The sequence below is a fragment of the Austrofundulus limnaeus genome, unplaced genomic scaffold (assembly GCF_001266775.1).
Source record: "Austrofundulus limnaeus strain Quisiro unplaced genomic scaffold, Austrofundulus_limnaeus-1.0 Scaffold203, whole genome shotgun sequence".
NCBI classification, from domain to species: domain Eukaryota; kingdom Metazoa; phylum Chordata; class Actinopteri; order Cyprinodontiformes; family Rivulidae; genus Austrofundulus; species Austrofundulus limnaeus.
Window position 1 is genome coordinate 891,298 of NW_013952605.1, and position 19,838 is coordinate 911,135.

Below are 19,838 nucleotides of genomic sequence, written 5' to 3' on the forward strand. Positions count from 1 at the left end.
CATTTTCTCCTCCCTATCAAAGACTGTGACCAATATCTTGGCCAGCTCACCACTAATTACTAAGAAACTTTGTATCAGTGTTTTTTTTGGCTCGGGACAAATTAAAGTGTTGTATTCTTAGTTCTCTTTGGGATTGTTAGACTTTGATAACAGAGGGCAGCTGGTGTTCTTGCAGAATTGGTGACTGACTCATTAAGAGGTTAGTAGAGCCAGTTCAGATTTGAATAGTGTTTGACTAGGTTGGCAGGGTGGAGTTTGGACTTGGTTAGAAGGTCATAGTTTGTTTATTTTGCATGAAGATAGGGCCATAGGGACTATTTTTTATTTGGATTAATCTTTCATCCAATTTGTTGCTAATCACTTAATTTAAATGACTAATTTTCTTCACAGTAATAACGTTTTTAGTAGAATAAACACAAAGAAAATACAATTTTAATTAAGTTCAATTCATTAAAAAAACACTGATTTTAAAGGGAAATCAGATGTTGTAGTAACTCATCTAGCTAAATACTTATTGTAGATGATGATGGCTGTGGGCAGGAAAGATCTTCTGTAGTGGTCTGTATTACAACAAAATTGAAGAAGCCTCCATCTTAAGACACTCTGTTGTTCTATGGGAGTCTGATGAAGAGGATGGTCAGGGTTGTCCACAGTGTTCTTGATTTTATGTAAAATCCTTCTTTCATCTCCAGAGGTTTCACAGTCATCCCCAGAACAGAACCAGCCTTCTTTACTGGGTCCTTTAGCCTTTTTAGGTCCCTGGCTCTGATGCTGCTGCTACCCCAGCAGATGATTGCAGAAGAGATGATCTCAACAACAGACTTAAGGCTGTTTTATACTTTGATTCGCACATGTTGTTCCCCCTGCTGACTGACAAAAAAAAAGTGCAACTTTCGTCTGCCCTCCCACTGCTATCCCCCAGTGACAGCCGCTGTGTACATTGTCCGCTGTCAGAACTCTGCGATGTGGACTTTGCGGCTCGGAGCTTGCGATTGATTAGAAATGCATGGGTGAGTTTGTTCATAGTGAACATTAAAGCACTGAGGAGCTGGACTCCAATCAGCTCTGCCTAATGCAGGTTATTTTGTTTAAAATTATAATTTTTGTCTGAAGCCAGTTGGTAAAAGAGCTAGAAGAGCCGCTGATTTGATTCTATTGAAAGTGAGCACGCAGTTGATTTTCACCCNTAAGTTTTTAACTTAAGTAGTTTTTTRTGATGCAACAATAAAAAAAGCTTGTCTGTTGCATTTTTACACAAGYATTAGACATTCTTTACGAACTATCAAATAAAACATAATAAAGATTAAACTATTTTACATCAAATAGTGCATTACTCCAGTGGTTTTGCATATTTATTGATGTGAAGTTTTAAAATGTGGGTACTCAATGTAAATACTTAGCTGTATCTGTCAAAAACCAGCTTGAGTCACACGATTGACGTAAATAAGGCAGCCTGTGGTCTGTGGCACGTTGGCAGCTGGTCACAAACCATAGCATTCCGACAAGTTTAAAGTTTGACCCATTTTCAGTCACTTCAGCTGTTTCCATAGGTAAACAAACCCATGGTAGTTAGCTGTTGGTCCCAGATTTTTCTTAAAAATGTTAATTTAGGGACACAATATTGTCACAAAAAAAATGCACATTTTGCCTTGAGTAACATTAAAAATTTGTTAAAAGCTTCAAATGTCTCCATGTTGAGTTTTAACAATACAACAAGCAAACTGCARGTTGTAAAATCTGTTATTTATTGTGGTTTAAGAGTTTACAGGTTGTAACAATGACATAATGCCCACCTTGCTCAACAGTATAGAAAAGAGTATTGTGTGCAAATACCGGTAAATTCAATAATTTTGATGGCATGCTTTCAAGCCTCACTGGTTATGTTTATGTGTACTGGACAGACATTCTTTCATCTGAAGACCATCAACTGGCATATAAATAACCCTTCAAGTCTGTTTTTTTAAAAACATTAACTATACAGTTTCATTTCTTTTATGGACTATTACCAAAGGAGTAGTAAGCTGTATTTTTTTTAGACAACCATTATTAGTAATGACACAAAACCAACTTGTGTGCCTGACATAATTAGAGGTTAACGYTGCCACTAAAGTGCTTTAGAATTTGCACTTTTCTTTCAGGGCCACCCTAACATTAGCCTGGTTTAAACCAGACCCTGTCCTTTACTTTGCTTCGTACAAGGGTCTGGACTTGATGCATAGACAAGTGATTCTTACAGGAGGTGTGGCCTCTGCTGAAGTTTAAAATGATTGGATCAGTTGGCTGCAACGCATGTCGCTGTGACGGAGGCTAAGTTAAGAAGCTAACCAGAAATCTCGTGTGCTTGTAAACAACCCTACTGAGAGGAGAGAAGTACAGAGCCGAACGAGACGACTGTAAATGAGAGCTGCTGTTTTGTCAGACAAATTTATTTTAATTTGGAAGCCTTATCAACACAGACTGGTTTCATTCTCTTCCTCCACTGCTGTATGCTAAAATAACTAGCAGACACTGCGCAGAAAGTCAACGTCATTCAAAACTCCTCCTTCTGTTTGCTGATTGGCCCAGGTAAAATAAACTACAAGCAGACACAGACACACAGAAAATTGACGTTCTGTTCTCTGATTGGCCCGGCTAAAAATCTGCCAGCGAAATCCATCTCAGTGGGAGAAATCCCAGACGGAGCAGTGAAGGGAAACTAGAATTGAGCGGAGCTGCGTAGGAAGGCAAGGGCCAGGCTACCCTAACATAGAAAACATCTGCAATCATTTTCTCCTCCCTATCAAAGACTGTGACCAATATCTTGGCCAGCTCACCACTAATTACTAAGAAACTTTGTNAATATTATATTTTGAAAATGTCTCATCAAGCTCAGAGAAGCTCTTGAGGTGTTGGTCAACATTTAAAGCAGTGATTTTTAGATGTTTCCCTGATTTGACACACCTGGTTTKAATRAATGAGTGATTAACAATCTTCTGAAGACCTGCTGAATAGCAGGGAMACAAGTAAAACATGCTGGATAGGAGTCCTTGAGGACCAGGGTTGGGAACCACTGAGTGGTAAATTTTTGGTAAATTTTCTCACACACTGTTTGATTAAAACAAGCCTTTGTGTTGTTTTTCTTTATTGGTTAGTTTTATCATCAAGCTTATAGACTATCAGCCATTTAATTTGATTTAACCCAGGGTTGGGCAATATTGGCAAAAAATTAATCACGATTAATTGGGGGTATTTAGCCGATAACGATTAATTTGACGATTAATCACCTGGAGTCCATGGACACCTTATGTCCTCGTCACACGGCCAATTTAGTGGGAAAGATTTGCTCCTCATAAAAATCTGTTCCATATTGTGTCAAAATTACAAGACTTCAGGCTACACATCAAATTTTAAGTTGTATAGATAGATAAATGTATGACAGAACTTTTTTTTAAATGTTCATCATATTTGAAGCAGAAAGGAGCACCAAGCGGACTCTGCCTGGTGGCATTAATTGTATTAAATGTTAAGTGCCAAAAAATAAATGATTGTTTTTCTGATGATTAATTGCACATGATACGATTATGCCCAACCCTAATTTAACCTTTAACAATWGTTACCTAAAAATGTTTCTACTTCAGGAATGGTCATATAATCTGATTTGGTGAGATATGGATGAATGTATCAAGTTTGGTGAAGCTGTTTTTTTGTTTTCATCAATTCTTTCCTACTACTTTTTTTCTTTGTAAAACTGGTGCCTAAAAGGGAGGGAGGACGAGGTCACATTATGGACTCTTGTCGGTGTGAAAGTTTTTCTTTCAGGGGAGCGAATTATGTGGATGAGAGAGTCATACAGACTGATCTGTACCTGGGTTTGTTCTGAGCAGAACATACAGACAAGCATCCTCTTTGAGTCTTGAGCACGCAGCACGCTGCATCYGAACTGCCGAAGTCGGGTCGGATTGTCACAGCTTTATGAYGAAAATTGTGTCATTCTGTTTGAATTGTGGGCATTTCGGCTCCTTCTTGATGCAACCAACTTTTTACCYCCCTCCACATAAGAACTTGTCCGGTTGGCTGCCGAGCAACCATACTGAAGCCTTTACTTGTTGTAGAAAGTTTGTTCAGCCTCTGATTGGAGAAATGGGACTGATGAGCCACCAGTGAGTCAGAATACAGCCAAGACCCAAGTGGACTGCTGCTGTACAACTCCAGTCTCTAAAAGTTCATAAAGTGAATGCTTACATAAAACTTTATACTGGTTAGTTTTGCAAGACATGCTTGTTTTTATTCAGTTTTGTAAAAAAATTTTTTGCAAACAAAAATAACCCAGCAGCAGCAGGCACAGTTCTAACAGGAATTCAAAAATATTTCCACTAGATGTCTTCAACTCTGTCCCTCATGACCCACTRTCCTGCATGTTTCAGATGTTTCCCTGCTTCAACACACCTGACAGAAATGAATGAGTGATTGACAGACTTCTGCTAAACTTGATGACATTCTRCATAGGTAATTTAATTATTTGAATCAGGAGTKTTGAACCAGGGAAATRGCTACAACATGCAGGACAGTGGGGTCACGACGAACAGGGTTAAAAAACTTTTAGTCTAGAATGACATTGATGRTATAAAGATTTATAAAGTAGTGTTTGCATGAACTGTTATGCAGCTTTGCAAAACTTAAACTTTGTGTTTGTATCAGTTTACACAGTTATTTCAGCAGAAATAATACAAAATCCTTGTTAGGACCGCTAAATTTCACTGCTGCTGCCACTATTTGCACTTGCAAATAACYAGAATTCAATCTTAACTGTGTAATGGTTAGGTAAGTGTTTTTATGAACTTCTGTGAAATTTAGAAAATTGCATCTGTTAGTAAGACTGCAGTAGCTTACGTTGTTCTTAGCAGCATTCGGACTTGCAGTTTGCTCATCAGTCCTGTCAAACTTTTTTTTTTCAAATGGAGGTCATTCAAGCAGTGATCTGTAACACATAAAATATTGTTCATAACTTTCCCACAAAATCTCACTGTAAAATGGYTGAACTACTGTGTGTTGTTACTTATTTTATGCAAAATGCTTATGTTGCACAGGATTATTCTGCAACTTGTCCATCTGRAAAGCTTTATAATCATATTCTGTTTATGGACAATCCACCAGACAGCTGTACATTACTGTGGAATTTGGTTTATTCACCACCAACTGGTTGGCATCTAGTTGCTGATGGGTCTTCTTGATAAGCAGCTCAACATGAGGATTATCACTGGTTATTAGTGATGTTTTTTAGGGAGAATGCCTTTTGTCACATTTGCTTTGTTAAGACAAAGTCTTTTTAGGCCTTTGAAATAAAAAAACCAACCTATGATGGGTGTACTTCCTTGGGTTGTGCTGTAAAAGTGGTAGTAAAACACCAAAGAGCAGAAAAACCTTGTTTAATCCTGTAGAAGGACCACAGCATTGAGAGACAGACATACATAATGTTGGTGAATCACAAACAGGAACAGGAGAGCTCCTATTTCTAAAATATTTCAAGTTTACCACACTTCAGAAGAAACTATCCTCAAACAATATTCAAAGTAGAACGAAATGTACTAGAAGTGACATGAAAAGATTATTAAACTCAACTTATTCAGACAGCATAGATTAAAATTATTGCACAAAATAATTACACAATATTAATTATAATATTAGTTAGATTTCAGGTTGAATATTTCAATTTTTTAAACTTAAGAGGACTGCACACAGTTAAATGCTACATTTTCAAAAAGCCACCTCTCAAAGGATTAGTKAAATAATAACTATTTCTAGAATAAACATGAATATTTGACATAATCATAGTTTGTCTTGATGCTTTCAGTGATGYTATGCAACAGTTTGATGTTTCAGTTCACTTCTTGATTGGCTTGGTTTTTAACTCATTTCTCAAACTGATTCTAGATTTAGCTTTAACARCCATAGTTGTAACAGTATAGATATTTTGGTTTGTACTGTAATAAAACCAAACATGTACAATAGTTTTTAGGTTTTTGTAATAAATGCCTAGAGCACACTGGCAGAGAAACATGTCAAGCACCCAGTCAGAGATGTGAAAATAAGTAAATTGCACAAGTTAAAATGTCATAAGAGTATTAAAATGATTAGGGCTGTAGTGATACACTAATCTCACGATACGATACAATATTAAATATTCTGCTCACGATACGATATATATCACGATATTCAGCAAATGATACGATTCGATACGATTCGATTTTCTGAACGATTTTAGAAGGACAGAGGGATTTTGGTGACATTTTGTGACTGTTCCATAGACTTGGATTGAATTAATTGAACTGAAAACGGATTAAAATCACCAACTACAAAATACCTGGCTCTGATTGGACAGAGACCTAGTCTACAGCTGGACAAAATTAATCAAAGATGTRGTGAGAAAATTAGTTTCCTTTAATTGAAACAGTGCAAACTGTAGCTTACAAGCCTAAATAATATTTGGTTCCATCCAGGTAACTTTGGCCGATAAAGAGCAAATTTTCCCAAATCTTCAGGACTTGAGAATTCACCAACAATACTTCCCTGGAAAACATTGCCAATATTSTCTCAGAACTTTAACAAAACAAAAGTTTTTGCTTTTTTGATACAAAGCCATTGGTTTCCACTATGTCAACATAAAAGCTGAACATGCAACCCTTTAGTGAAGTGACTTGTGGTTTAGTCACTAGATAACATGTTGAATTAATTACCCTCCTACTTCGCAAGATCTGCAGTGTGGCTATTCTGCACACAGGAATTGTGATAATGACAATGCTCAAATGATCATGTACAGCTCTAGGTTCTAGGGCACTTTGGGTTTTGGGCACCATAAACAACAATTTTCCTTTGGTGTGGTCTGTCTTAAATGATCATATCCTTAACATGTGTTATTGCCCTCAGGTACCCATTGGATCAAACAATGGCCCCTGTAACATCCATACCTTCCACATGTCATGCAATCCAACAATGTATCCCCGCTTCATAAAATACTGGTATTGCTGTCTAATGTGTATATGAATCATCATTTGTGCCTGCTGGTCTTAATTCACTGTTGGCAGTGTCTAATGTTCAAGCACCTGCCTGAAACATAATCCCTCYRTTTGAGATGCCACCACTTATTCWCAYTGGTGTCCATTCCGGATGTTCCAGCTTCTTGCAAATTGTATATATTTTTTTATATCAGTCAATGATCTGTGTGAACCAAATAGTTCTGAATCAGACTGGTCCTTCKCTGGGTCTTAACAATTTTTGTAAGTGAACATACATTCTTAAATAATATAGTTAGTGTTTTTGTTTAAATAATGCAATGAAAACAATATACAAAACACAAATGTTGCAGTGTTTACTTTGTAAAAGCATACATGAGTATATCGAAACACAAGTTTTCTCAGGACTGGAAATTCCAGACTGGAGTGCTGCAGACCTCTAGTTTTAACACAGCTGCTTACCGATAGTGTCACTAGTTATCTCTGATGGCAGCACTAAATAAATGTTATTTTTGTCCATAGTTGAGGTGAAGTTCTAGGTGCATTGTATGCAGACAGGTTTGTGGGAGATGTACTTCTTTTTCCATGCTCCAGCTCTAATAATTATTCTGCTGTTAATGGACTTAYCCTGCATCCCACTGTTATCCCTTCCTGTAAGCACACACAACAGGCGTGCATGTGTGTGTAAACATGCAGGTCAGCTGTGCAGGGCCCACTTCAGCTGGTCAGCATCTCTGTTACATCACTGCCTTCTGATCTGCTTTATCTCATCTGTYCGTCTGTCAAACCAGCTGCCTTGCTCTGTGTATTACGTTTTCCCTGCCGGTGCACTCCAGGTAGAGTAATTCACTTAMGTACGATCTGATAAGGATGTAGGTTACCAAGCGACCACAGCATAGAAGGACTTCCAGATTAGTGAGGCTTATGTCTGTCTGCTGTTCCCTCTCTGTTCTGCACACGGTGAGTGCTTAAAGCAGTTCTCTGGAAATCCATCATCTAATTAATGTTGTGAAAGCTGGATTTTTAGAATGCATGCTCAATGTGTTTGTCAATTAATGCAGTAAGTACAACTGTTCAAGCACTTTGAGTTATACTGGGTTTAAATAATCACAAAGCACTCACAATATTTACAACTCTACATTAAGTGTTCATTTCTGTGAAACTGAGCTTATTTCCAACTTGTAGTCTTTGTTTACTCCTTTGTTTTTCACAGATGCCTACAAGAAGTGTAACTGRTGACRTTTTAYCTTGTGTTGTTRTTATTATTATTGTTGTTTGTTTGTGTGTGTGTGCACAAAAAGACAGTGGAATGTGTCAACTGTAACTGCAACTCCCCTCTTTGTATCGGGTCAGAGAGAGACAAAGAGCTGCTGTTCCTGCATGGGAACCAGAGGGCAGAGATGGGACAGGGACTAAGAAGGGGAAGAGGTGTTAAAACAGCAAAGTGGTTTGAGAGCACWATGGAGCTTTTTGAAGATTTTTCAAAACATGCGGCTCACTGACTTTTAGTAACGGTTCATTTTATTGTGTTTGTGATTTAAAAAACATAATTCTCAGACATGCTATACAGGGAAAAAGACTACAAAACCATACAGACTATACAGGAACATGCAGTGATGTAAAAGATCATATCCACTGATCATAAACACACTGTTCTCTGAATATGAATGCCRCCATCAGGAAGGAGACTCAGGGTGCCACGGTGTAGGACCAACAAACTGACACTGTCATTTGTTCTAGCCTCAATAAGACTGTTGAACAGCAGCAGTTCATTCCACAGCACATTAGCACCTTACCAGGCTGAATTTTACAGCTGACACCTCATATTGTACCCTCTACTTGTTGTCTTGAGTTTTTATCTTTGTGTGTTTTTAATGTTTTTATCCATAACTGTGTACTTTGCCAAAGACAAGTTTCCCTCAGGGGGACAGTACAGTATATTTTTCTATCCTATTTTATTCTAGGAAAACTTCATTCGAAGTTTTACATTTGACACCAAAATTTGTATACTACATTACTGAACTGACTTTTGACTTCACTTGGTTACAATTTAAATTTTGATATTTTGAGATTTTTGCCAGAATATTTATCTTGATGTGATAGATGCTGTGTAACCTTTTGAGCTGTCTAAAGTTTCCAAAATGTTTTTAATCTTTTCTTATTCCAACAAACTTTATGCTTTTTATATTTTACAATCCAAATTCAAATGAAATGCATAAACAAACAAAACAAAACAAATAAACAACTAAATTAAACCATTCTTTATTTTATATATTTTTTATCTGTATTTCCGTCTAATCAAAACTAGAACAATTACATCATAAAGAACCATGTTGTCAGGCAGCAGACAGTCAGTTCTACTCTCAGAGCTGACCTGCTGAGGCACACAAACATGAAAGCAACAATATCTACTGTTCCTCAATATATAGCTTTTATTCTTTATCTTTCTTAATGTAAAGATTGGAAATATTTGTTAAGCATATGATGCCATCTAGTGGAAAATTCCCATCATTACATCGTTGAAGAATGGCCCTTTTAACATAATTGAAGCAAGCAACATTATCTGGTCTGGTTTGTTTCTAAATCAGTCTGAAAGTGAAAAAAAAAGTACAGATGAGATGTATTAAATTGGCTTTTATGACTTTATATATTATATTTGATTTTTTTGTCATGATTGTAGAGGGAACATGATGAAAGAAACATTCTGGACAGGCATAGAAAAGAACAACAAAAACGGTCAGTTCTATACAGTGCAATCATTGTAGCACAATGWAATTCAAAAATGCATTCCTACCCTATCATAGTGGAAGGACGAGACTAAAATTAACAAAACTATTTCTGTTTGTTTATTTGTAACTCTAAAACTCACAGACAGGAACGRAAAAAAAAGCTGTAAATGTCACTGAACGTTTGACAGCCCGACTGTTWACGTGTGAATTGTTWTGTGAAGTGAAAGAGGGTGGAGCAGTTCGAGCCATTAAACAGGAACTAAAAGAAAAAAACTTGTGTTTCAGGTTTGATCAGGTGAGCTGCAGGACCCAGCGGGCGGGTGTATGAGAGGTGTGTGAATGTGTGTTTTAGTGCTTGTTCCTGTTAGAAAAACGTTTCTTCTTTGGAAGAAAGAAAGTGATTCGGTAAGTCCCTACTTTTTCTTGATTGCTCTGTGTTAGATGAGATTTTTTTTTTCCTGTTCTGCTTCGTCTCAAATCTGATTACTGTGATTATTTTCACTGCATATGTCTGTGTACACCAGTATTCTGAGAGCAAAATGACTTTATTCATTGGTTCACTGTTGCTCATTCCTTCATGTTTTCTTTTCTAGATATCCAGTCAGGTAGAAATAATAATGATTAATTAAAAAAAATCAGTTTCAGAAAAACTTTGGCATAATAAGCTTATCAAAATAAAACCCAACTTTTGGTGCATGTAAGTAGACACTGAGTTCCTGAAACATCTTTTTATTCATTTTATAAATAAGAAACGCCTTTTTAATGGCATATTTGGGAGCACTGAAGTAGCCACATGTGTTAAAGACACAGAAGGGGAATTAATTAAAGGCTCACCCCTGACAGATCGCTTGAACTCAGATTTGTATCTAATCTGATGTCTTGGCTGCTTACAGCAGTGTTGTCGGCTCATTACCGTCTTATTGCCACTCATCTAGCTGAAACTACGGTCTGATTTTTCTCTCTGCCTTCAAGAGACAGATCAGCTCAGTTGTCAAAACAAGCTTTTTCAGGTTTCAGTTAAAAATGTTTGTTGCTTGTTTTTAAAAGTTTAAATAGTTTCGACCTTATCTGCCTGAACTATTGGAGTCCCATGCCAGAGCTCTGAGTAGAGAGAGAGAGAGACATTAATCAGCCAATAATAGCCACTTTAATGAAAGCTAAAATGAACAATTGGCCATGTCTGTGCATGCAAAATTATTTTTAAGTAGAAGAACCGATACCACATTAGCTTTAATCAGCCACAGTACTTTTTTAAATATATATATATATATATAATATAATTTTTAAAAGGCAGACTTGTAAAGTAACAAGTACAAATACTGTACTTGTCAATTACTATATTACTATTACAATTACTGTACTTAAGTAGATATTTTGGTCTATACTTGTGTGAAATGGCGGCCCAGTTGGTAGAGCTGATGCCTCTCAGCAAGAAGCTCACCGCATCGAATTCTGGCTCGGGGACCTGTATGGGTAGAGTTTGTATGTTCCCTCCGTGCATGTGTGGGTTTTCTCCAGGTACTCCAGCTTCCACACACAGACCAAAAACATGACTGTTAACTGATAACTCTAAATTGTCTTTAGGTGTGAGTGAGAGAGTGAATGGATGTCTGTCTTGTTCATCTCTGTGTCTCTGTGATGGACTTGCGACCTGTCCAGGGTGTAACCAGCCCCTCGCACAGTGACTGCTGGATGTGGACACCAGTGACCCCTGTGACCCTGAAAGGAAGATGCGAGTATAGATGATGGATGTATACACTTGAGTAATTATTTTTCAGTCTATGTTTTTTTACTGCTACTCCTTACGTTTTATCTGTACTTTCTACTCCTTATAGAAAAAAGGTAAGAAATAGAAAGTTGTTTTCCCTATTACATCTTGGCTTGTTTATTTAAACTATGCAATTGTTATGCTGCTTTGAATGAAAAGTACATTTWTTGCCCAAAAAAAGGTGATGCGTATCAGACACTGGTTGCCCTGACTTCTAAATATCGGCATCGGTCAAAAAAAAATACTTGAAGTGGTTGAACTCTAGTTCTAAGATCCACAAACCAGCTGCTTTTGGTCRTTCAGATCCAGACATAAACCAAAGGTTTTAGTGATGGTCCTCACATGTGAAGCAGTCTACCTTTTGAAAATTTAACCTCTCAGATTGCTAGTGATTTTAAATCTGTGCTAAAAATCCATTTGTTTTTAATGGCTTTCTAGTTTAGTGGATCAATTATACCTTTTATTAATTTTACTTTGCACAGTTTATTATTTTTTCAAACTCTTTAGATTTATATAGTATTTCTTAATTTAAATTCACCTGCATTTGTGTTTAGATTGTAAATGTTGTACAGCATCTTGGTCATTTTTAAAATGTGCTAACTAGATATTCGTGGATTAAGTTTTTGTYTGTGTCTCAATGTTTACCTGGTATTTATTACTCTTTTGGGTCTTTTTGTATAACTACCTACTTTGTCAGTACCAGTAGTACTTATGGGGAACAGAGTCCAATCCTAATATGGTGAACTGTCATTCTTGGGTTTGACATTAGATTCAGGGATGAGATACAGAATGAATGTATTTTTTAAGGTTAGGAATGTACTGTCAATAGTTATTTTTAGGGTTATGGCTTGAGTTAGGCTACAKAAATTAATGAAGGTTAATACATTTCCCAAATAATGGTAGGGTAGAATGGAAGGGTCTGTGCATCACATTTATGTGTAGTTCATGTATTTTATGTGGAAATATTGGACAATCGTGAATGACATGGTGAAGTGTTATTGAGTTGCAGCTGTAAAGCAAGTCCCAACTGAAGCCAAGGGGTGTTAACTTCTTAATTTGCTTATAGTTTCCCAACTTCTTGAATCTTTTCTGTTTACTTGTTACTTCTTGTTGTTAACTTTCCCTCATCATGTGTTTGTAATCTTCATTAGATATTATGCTTTTGTTTCACAAGTATTTTTCTTTCTTCTGTGTCTTGTTTTTGTGACTGCTGGTTCAAAACAGTCATTCCAGGACCATCAGTCCTGCCAGGTACTGCCGAGCCTTATTTAAGCAGCTCCAACCCCTTGTAAAGCTACCAGCTATTAAAGAGAAGACATACGGCACGCTCCAGAAAACACAACCTTGTCCTGCCAGCGTCATGAGCCTCACGCTTAATAAGAAYCGATGTGGTGACATTTTGGCCRCTGCAGTGAGGCAGGAGAGAAAAAAATGATTCAATAATGTGTTTTTTCCACAGAAGAAACCAAAAAGATGAAGAGCTGCCTGTGCACTGCTGGCTTCAGGAATGTTTTTACATTTCTGTTAGAAACTGTATTTCCACTTGAAAATGTCTTGTGGATGAACATTCCACACGACCACAGCTTATTACTCTGCAATTATACACAGCCCATTGAGTGAAATATATTCCACTGTGTGTCTGTGTGTCAATGAATGTTCACATTTACCACAGCTGGATACACTGCAATTATACTCTTATGATTGTGTCATGTTCACTTGTAACTTTATCTAGTTCTGTCTGTCTGACTTCTCACTTTGYGGTTGCTACAAGTCAATATCATGTCGAGCAGCTGAAAAACAAATTGATTTTATATCCAACCGGCCTCCTTGGTTGCCCCACACCGACACCCATAGCTGGAGCTCACTGGTAGATTTAAGTAAGAAATATGTTCCCCATAAAATGAACATCTTTTCTTCTCTTTGAATCTACATGAAAATACATCTTTCACGTTTTTCAGCTAGTAGTATCCATCCATAGACCATGATGGTGCTCAAAGATTGGCTTCATAGAAGTGTGGCAGGAAAAAGACACTTCTTAAAAAAGAAATGGGGCAGGACATTTAGAATTTGTCAAAAGGAAAACTGGAGGCTCCTCAAAAGTGAACTTGCTTTGCTCAAAAGAAACTAAAAATGAACAAATGGGGKYAGCTGTGGCAGAGTKKTTATGGGAATTGTCTTCTAACAGGTGGATTGCTGGTTCAACCCCGACTTTGTTAGTCTCAGTCATTGTTTCCTTGGACACTTCACCCACATTGCCTGCTGGTAGTGGTCAGAGGTGGTGGTGCTGTTGCTTGGCAGCCTCACCTCTGTCTGTCTGCCCCAGGACAGCAGATGATTGACCGTCATGTACAGTGTTTTGGAGTCCTTGGACTTGAGAAAGCACTATAAAAGTTCAGGYCATTTACCATTTCAAATGGGAAGTTTTTATCCAGCAGAAACAGCTTTTTGTCTGGTTTTAACCATACCTCTGATAGTGCTGATGACATCATCACCACAGTGAAACGTGGCAGCATCATGCTGGTGGGATGTGACTGTATGGGTTGAAGGAAAGACTGATGAGGACAAAATATTGAGAAATCGTTGAAGAAACCCTGTTAAAGTTTTTCAAAAACTTGATCCTTCCAGCAGGATAATGACCCCAGTTAAGTGTTAATGGACTGTCAATTAGATTTCTTGTCCCATTGATTAGGGCCATACAGTTGAAAATGATCATTTCCTGATCAGCAGTTACTGAAGGTGTTGGATAACTCTCCTGTAACAAAAACAGGTATGGCAGGACTGACTTTGGATGGTCAACAGTCATGTGATGAAGATCAGCTCATTGTTTATGGTGGCCCATTAAAACCAGTGGCTGTTCTTTCTGTCACTTGATGCTGGATGAGCAATTGTACTTGKGGGAGATTTGAATGGAGTTGACCTCCTCTGTGTCCTCCTGTTGCTCTTCCTGTTCAGCCCCAGATGAAGATAACATGAATGTGGAACCATTCCACCCAGTGAACTCTGTGACTGTCAGAGTATGACATGTTTTTCTACTTATTTTTTCCTGATGAGGGTCTAATTGCCTTTTGGCTGATTTGAACACTTTCATTCCACAGTCACATCCAACATTAGGAGGTAAGGAAAAAGACAAAGATTTAATWATAGAAGAGGTGTAAAACTGTATGAACTTTAAAATTTTGATAGACACATGACAGGGCCTTGGAGTGTTTTTTCACTGTCAGTCATTTAATTCCTGTTCTTCTCCTTGCAACTTTAACAGCATCCAGCTGAGAACTGACCGTCTCCACCCATGATCCCCTTGGCTGGATGGATGGCTTGTTTTTGAAAAGAGAGGAAGAATAATAGTCTCGTGCACTTGTCTGTTTCCAATGTTCCATATATCCATCCACCACCTGGAGCTGTTTTCTCTTTAAATAGTAATCAGACCTCATGTTTCACACATTGGACAGGGTTAAACAGGCACAGACATGGTTTACTTTGCTTTTGTTAGGGCCAACCRGTGTCCCAGCTTCTACCTGGAAAGTCAAAACTGCCTGCATTAGAGAAAGTTCCCACTAGATGGTGGCAGAACCATTGAATGTTAGACACAAGAGCAGAGGGAAGAATATATTGTTGGAATTAGATTTATCTCAACAGAGTCACCTTACTCCTCCAAGACCATCTGATTTAGTGTGATTGATCTGAACCGACACATTACAGTTTTGTGAGACGGAAGAATGTTTCTATAAGTTTGTGTGTTATGAGACTTGTTAAAAGTCCCAGGTGTTCMTGTCTCTGTATCACACTTCCTGCTTTTAAGAAAGTTCCTCACAAGAAAAGTCCAATTCTTCCTCAAATGTGGTCAATGCTGTGACCACATTTRAGACTATGTGGTCAGTTGATTTTTTTTTCCCAACAAAAGGGAACCATCTGACATTTAGGCAGTGCACCTCTTGACTATTCATACCTTCTGTCTCTCATCTTTTCGTAGATCTGCCATTTAAATCACAAAGTTTATGACTAAACCGTRTGGTGTCCTCTGTGAAACACTGAACGGCTTTAAATGGGTCGATGCTCTTGGCGTGATCTCGGTGGCTGTTAGGTTCAGTCCCCTGTTCAAGTCGGCCTGTTGAAGAGATTTTGTGGTCATGGCTTGAGGCACTGCTGCTGTCCTTCTCTACTGGGCCTCTTAACCCATTTTATTGGCGTATACAAAAGGTAAAAGCAGTGAACTCTGATTTTATCAGTTTTTTTTTTTACTTGCACTTTATGTTCATGCAAACGACAGAAAATCTGGCCCACCAATTGGTGCTGGCAACCAGTAGAACCTGGATTTTGCATTTGACTCCGAGATTGTCTCATGTTGGAAAATTGATTCTCAATGACGTTCTGATTGATGAATGCAACATACTTGGTATAGTATCTCAATCCAGAGGACAAATATTAGTGAAATGCTCTCAATGATWCATTTCCCTGCTCCAGAAACTCCTGGACTACAGACTAGATTTGTTTTTCCCAAAATGTTCCACCTGGAATCTGCTAGATCTTGGGATGATTTTGTATCAAGAGATGTCAGAAAGACTGTATGGTTTTGTTACATTGGCTGCTGTCTTTCCTGAGAAGAAGGTAATTTGTATACATAATAAGAAAGTGCAGGGTTAAACAGTTGTCACCGTTGGGCTATTTGTCAGAAAATAAAATTGTGGTTAGTTTGTACAAGTCCATCTTCTTAACAAAGATTACAAACTATTAGTCCTAGGTTTTGTGGCCCACGTCACAAGCATCAATTTAACCAATGGAACTTGRAGGTTTAGCAGGTGCTTTGGATATCCCTCACTTTAGTGCAGGGGTGGGCAATCATGGTCCTCGAGGGCCGCAGCCCTACATGTTTTACATCTTTCCCTGCTCCAACACACCTGATTCAGTCACTGAACTACCTCTTCCAGGTTCTGCTGTATGGAGGACTGAAAATGACATAATTAGAAATAAAAGCAGAAATAATGAACCTTTAAATAAATAAATACACTTAAAATGCACCAAATAAATTAAAGAGGAGAACTTAACCTCATGTTTTATAATTTAATTGACCTTCATATTTATTTTTCCAGATTAGTTCCAATAAATTATATATTTTAACACATAATATAAATTGTAATGTTGTTTTAATATGTATATTTTGCATAGTTTTTCCTTTTACTTGTACATGCATTTGTGTCTCTTGAATGCTTGAATTGAAATATTTTTATAATTTTGTCCAAGTCTTTTTATTTCTATGTGTTGCATGCTTGTGCTGCCGCAGTTTAGCTTAAAGTTCAGTTAAAAATAAATGCACAGTTAATGTTTTCCTCCTTGCCTTTGTTTTAAACTAAACTTTAAACTTTTAGCTAAACTGAGGCATCACAAGCATGCAACACATAGAAATAAAAAGGCTTGTTGGGAAAAAATGTAAAATAATTAAGTATAAAAGACACACAAATGCATGTACAAGTAAAAGGAAAAGCAATTAATATATATTTAAAAAATAGTCAAATTAAAATTATGTTCAAATATATAGACTAATTTATTGGAACTAAGCTGGAAAAATAAATATGAATGTCAATTAAAATATAAAACAGGAGATAAGTTTTCCTTTTTTAGTTTAATTGGTGCATTTTAAGTGTATTTATTTAGTGGTTCATGTAATTCTGCTTTTATTTCTAATTATGTCAGTTTTGCTTTCAAATCAGGTGTGTTGGAGCAGAGAAACAAGTAAAACATGCAGGGCAGCGGCCCTCGAGGACCAGGATTGCCTATCCCTGCTTTAGTGGGTTTGTTCTGGGACAGCTCCACAGTGACTTAAAGCTTGGTCACAGTCAGTTTTTAAACATGTGTGTTGTACATTATTTTTGAAGGTACCAAGGCAAAATTGTATCATGTGCAATTGTCAAAAAATGTCAATTAATATTTGGCACTTTGCAATTGGTGCCATTCATGACATATAAGTCACTGCAGGGCAGCACTARCACCAATGTTAATGTGGAGCGTATTGGCTAACATGAACACTCCATATTTCCAGGTACCAGCTTGAAATGCATGGAATAAACTATCAGAGCACTTTGTCCTGACTGCGATTACTGACTTATTTAAGTCATTGCAGCACAGAACTAATGCTAATGCTAACATGGAGCTGACGATAAGCTAACACTAACCACCCCAGAGACAAAAACACGCAAGTGCAATTTTCATTTATTAAATGTCATATTATTCGTTATTCCATAAATGCCACAAATAATTGTGATATAATCTCCCAACTCTAGAAGGTAACTTATGTCAGCTTGTCTTTGTTATGAACTTGTTGCAGTTTAGTGAATTGTTGAAAGGACTCGAAGGCCCTATAGTTTGAATGGCCTTTACATACTTCACACGTGACCCAGCTTGCCAGAATTAGTCAGAATTATGGCTGCTGTGCAAAAAAAATGGAAATATAGATTTTGCTTTAAAGTTGTTAATTGTGGTGCTGCTTTTCAGCAGATATTTTAATTTGCGTGTCACAAAGGGTGCAATGCAAGGTTTAGTTGTCTAATGTGTTATTTAAAAAACAAGATGTTCTGCAGCTTTGGATCAAGTGTATGGCTGTTAATATTCAGAATCAAATGTAGTGCACACACACACATTTAGACTTAGTTAATTGTTGACTCGTTTTCAGACATGGCTAGATATCTGAAATATGATATAATATTCACATCAGTGCTGGCAGATTTCTGGGCAACCCCATAACACACATAGTACATACAGGCATTTAATTTCTTGACAAGCAGACTCTAAAATGTTTTTTTCTTTTTCTTTACAGGACTCCATGGCATAAAGCTCGTCCTCAGATTCATCTTCTCCTTGAGGAATTCTGTTGTGGAGCTCACCACTCTGACACACTGCTGCCTAWAACCACAGCCTGAAGGAAACTAGGAAGCAGTCGGCAGGAGACATGCCTGCCCTGGCCACAGGAGCCGGCCATGAGACAGGTACTGACCTTTCAACAAGAAACATRTTTAGWAAGCCCAGGTTCTCTATGAAAACCCACACCAGTAAAATGTAATTAGAAAATGTGGGTCACCAAACATATTTTAGCAAAGTACTATTTCTGTGCTTTAAGTTGTCTTTCATCAATACACAAACTACAGAAAAAGAAGGTAAATACCTTGTRTGACCTCTACTGAAAAATGAACACAATGAAACTTTAGTAGAGGTGGATGCTGTGCGACTACTCTAAGTGGTGTCTAAATTWAATTTCAAGGTACAAAAGAATTACTCTCAACTCTCAGCTGAACTGGACCAACCAACTGTGGTTGGAAAATAACTCAAAGTGTRTTTTCACTCTGTTCTGTGCCCAGTGCAATGAATTCCCCTGCAAATTAACAGTTTAACAACACAGAGCAAAGTTACGATCAAAAACATACATTTCTCATTCGGCGTGTGCGTGTGTGTGTGTGTGTGTGTGTGTGTGTGTGTGTGTGTGTGTGTGTGTGTGAGAGAGAGAGAGAGTGAGTGTACGGGTTTTTCCTACAACATGGGGTATTTTTTACAAAAAAAGCAGCCAGGTGGGGACCGAAGTGAATCGTGGGGACCAATGTCAGGTCCCCACAGGTCCAAATACATGTTACAGGTGTGGGGTTAGGTTTAGGACCAAGGTTTAGGTTAGTTTTAGGGTCAGGTAAGTTTCTGTGAGGTTAATTTTAGAGTATATGGTTAGGCTATAAAGTCTAAAAAACATGAATGGAAGTCAATGGAAGGTCCCCACGGGGTCGAGAAACAAACGTGTTTGTGAGTGTGTGTTAGTGTGTGATGTCAGACTGAAGAACTTATCAAGCTTGTCGTCATTGAAGCAGCTGCCAGAAGGCATCACTCCTCCCCTCAAGAGCACCATCCACCTCGCAGGCTGGTTTAATAGCAGGTCAAATCAACACACACACACACACACACACACACACACACACACACACACCTATGCACTAGGGATGCCCTGATCCAGATTTTTTGGCTCCCGATACAATTACATTTTTTTTAATGATTAGTCTTTCCAATACCAATCCAATAGCTTTATTCTTTTATTTCTTTAAGCATGATGATGCTGAAAACTGTTGCAAAAACTGAATTGGCCCGATTGCATGGCTAAATCCAATTCTACCCAATTATTAAAAAATGGCCATATCTGCCACCGATAACTATACAGAGTATCCAGTCGGGACATCCCTACTCTGCACACATAGAGAGAGAGGAAAAGACCAACGGAAGGTCAGTCATTAGATCCTGCTCTGATGGATAAAGTTGTGTGTGTGTGTGTGTGTGTGTGTGTGTGTGTGTGTGTGTGTGTGTGTGTGTGTGTGTGTGTGTGTGTGT

At 37.8% G+C, this 19,838-nt stretch overlaps 1 protein-coding gene across 1 annotated transcript in view; it reads left to right on the forward strand.

Annotated features, from left to right (window-relative positions):
- Positions 1-19,838, forward strand: part of mpp7a (MAGUK p55 scaffold protein 7a) — a gene marked incomplete at its 3' end in the record, with an annotated part of 62,813 nt that overhangs the window by 14,725 nt on the left and 28,250 nt on the right. Inside the window, 1 exon segment of the mRNA XM_014018830.1 lies at positions 18,295-18,463. Within this exon segment, the coding sequence (XP_013874284.1) occupies positions 18,427-18,463 (37 nt within the window).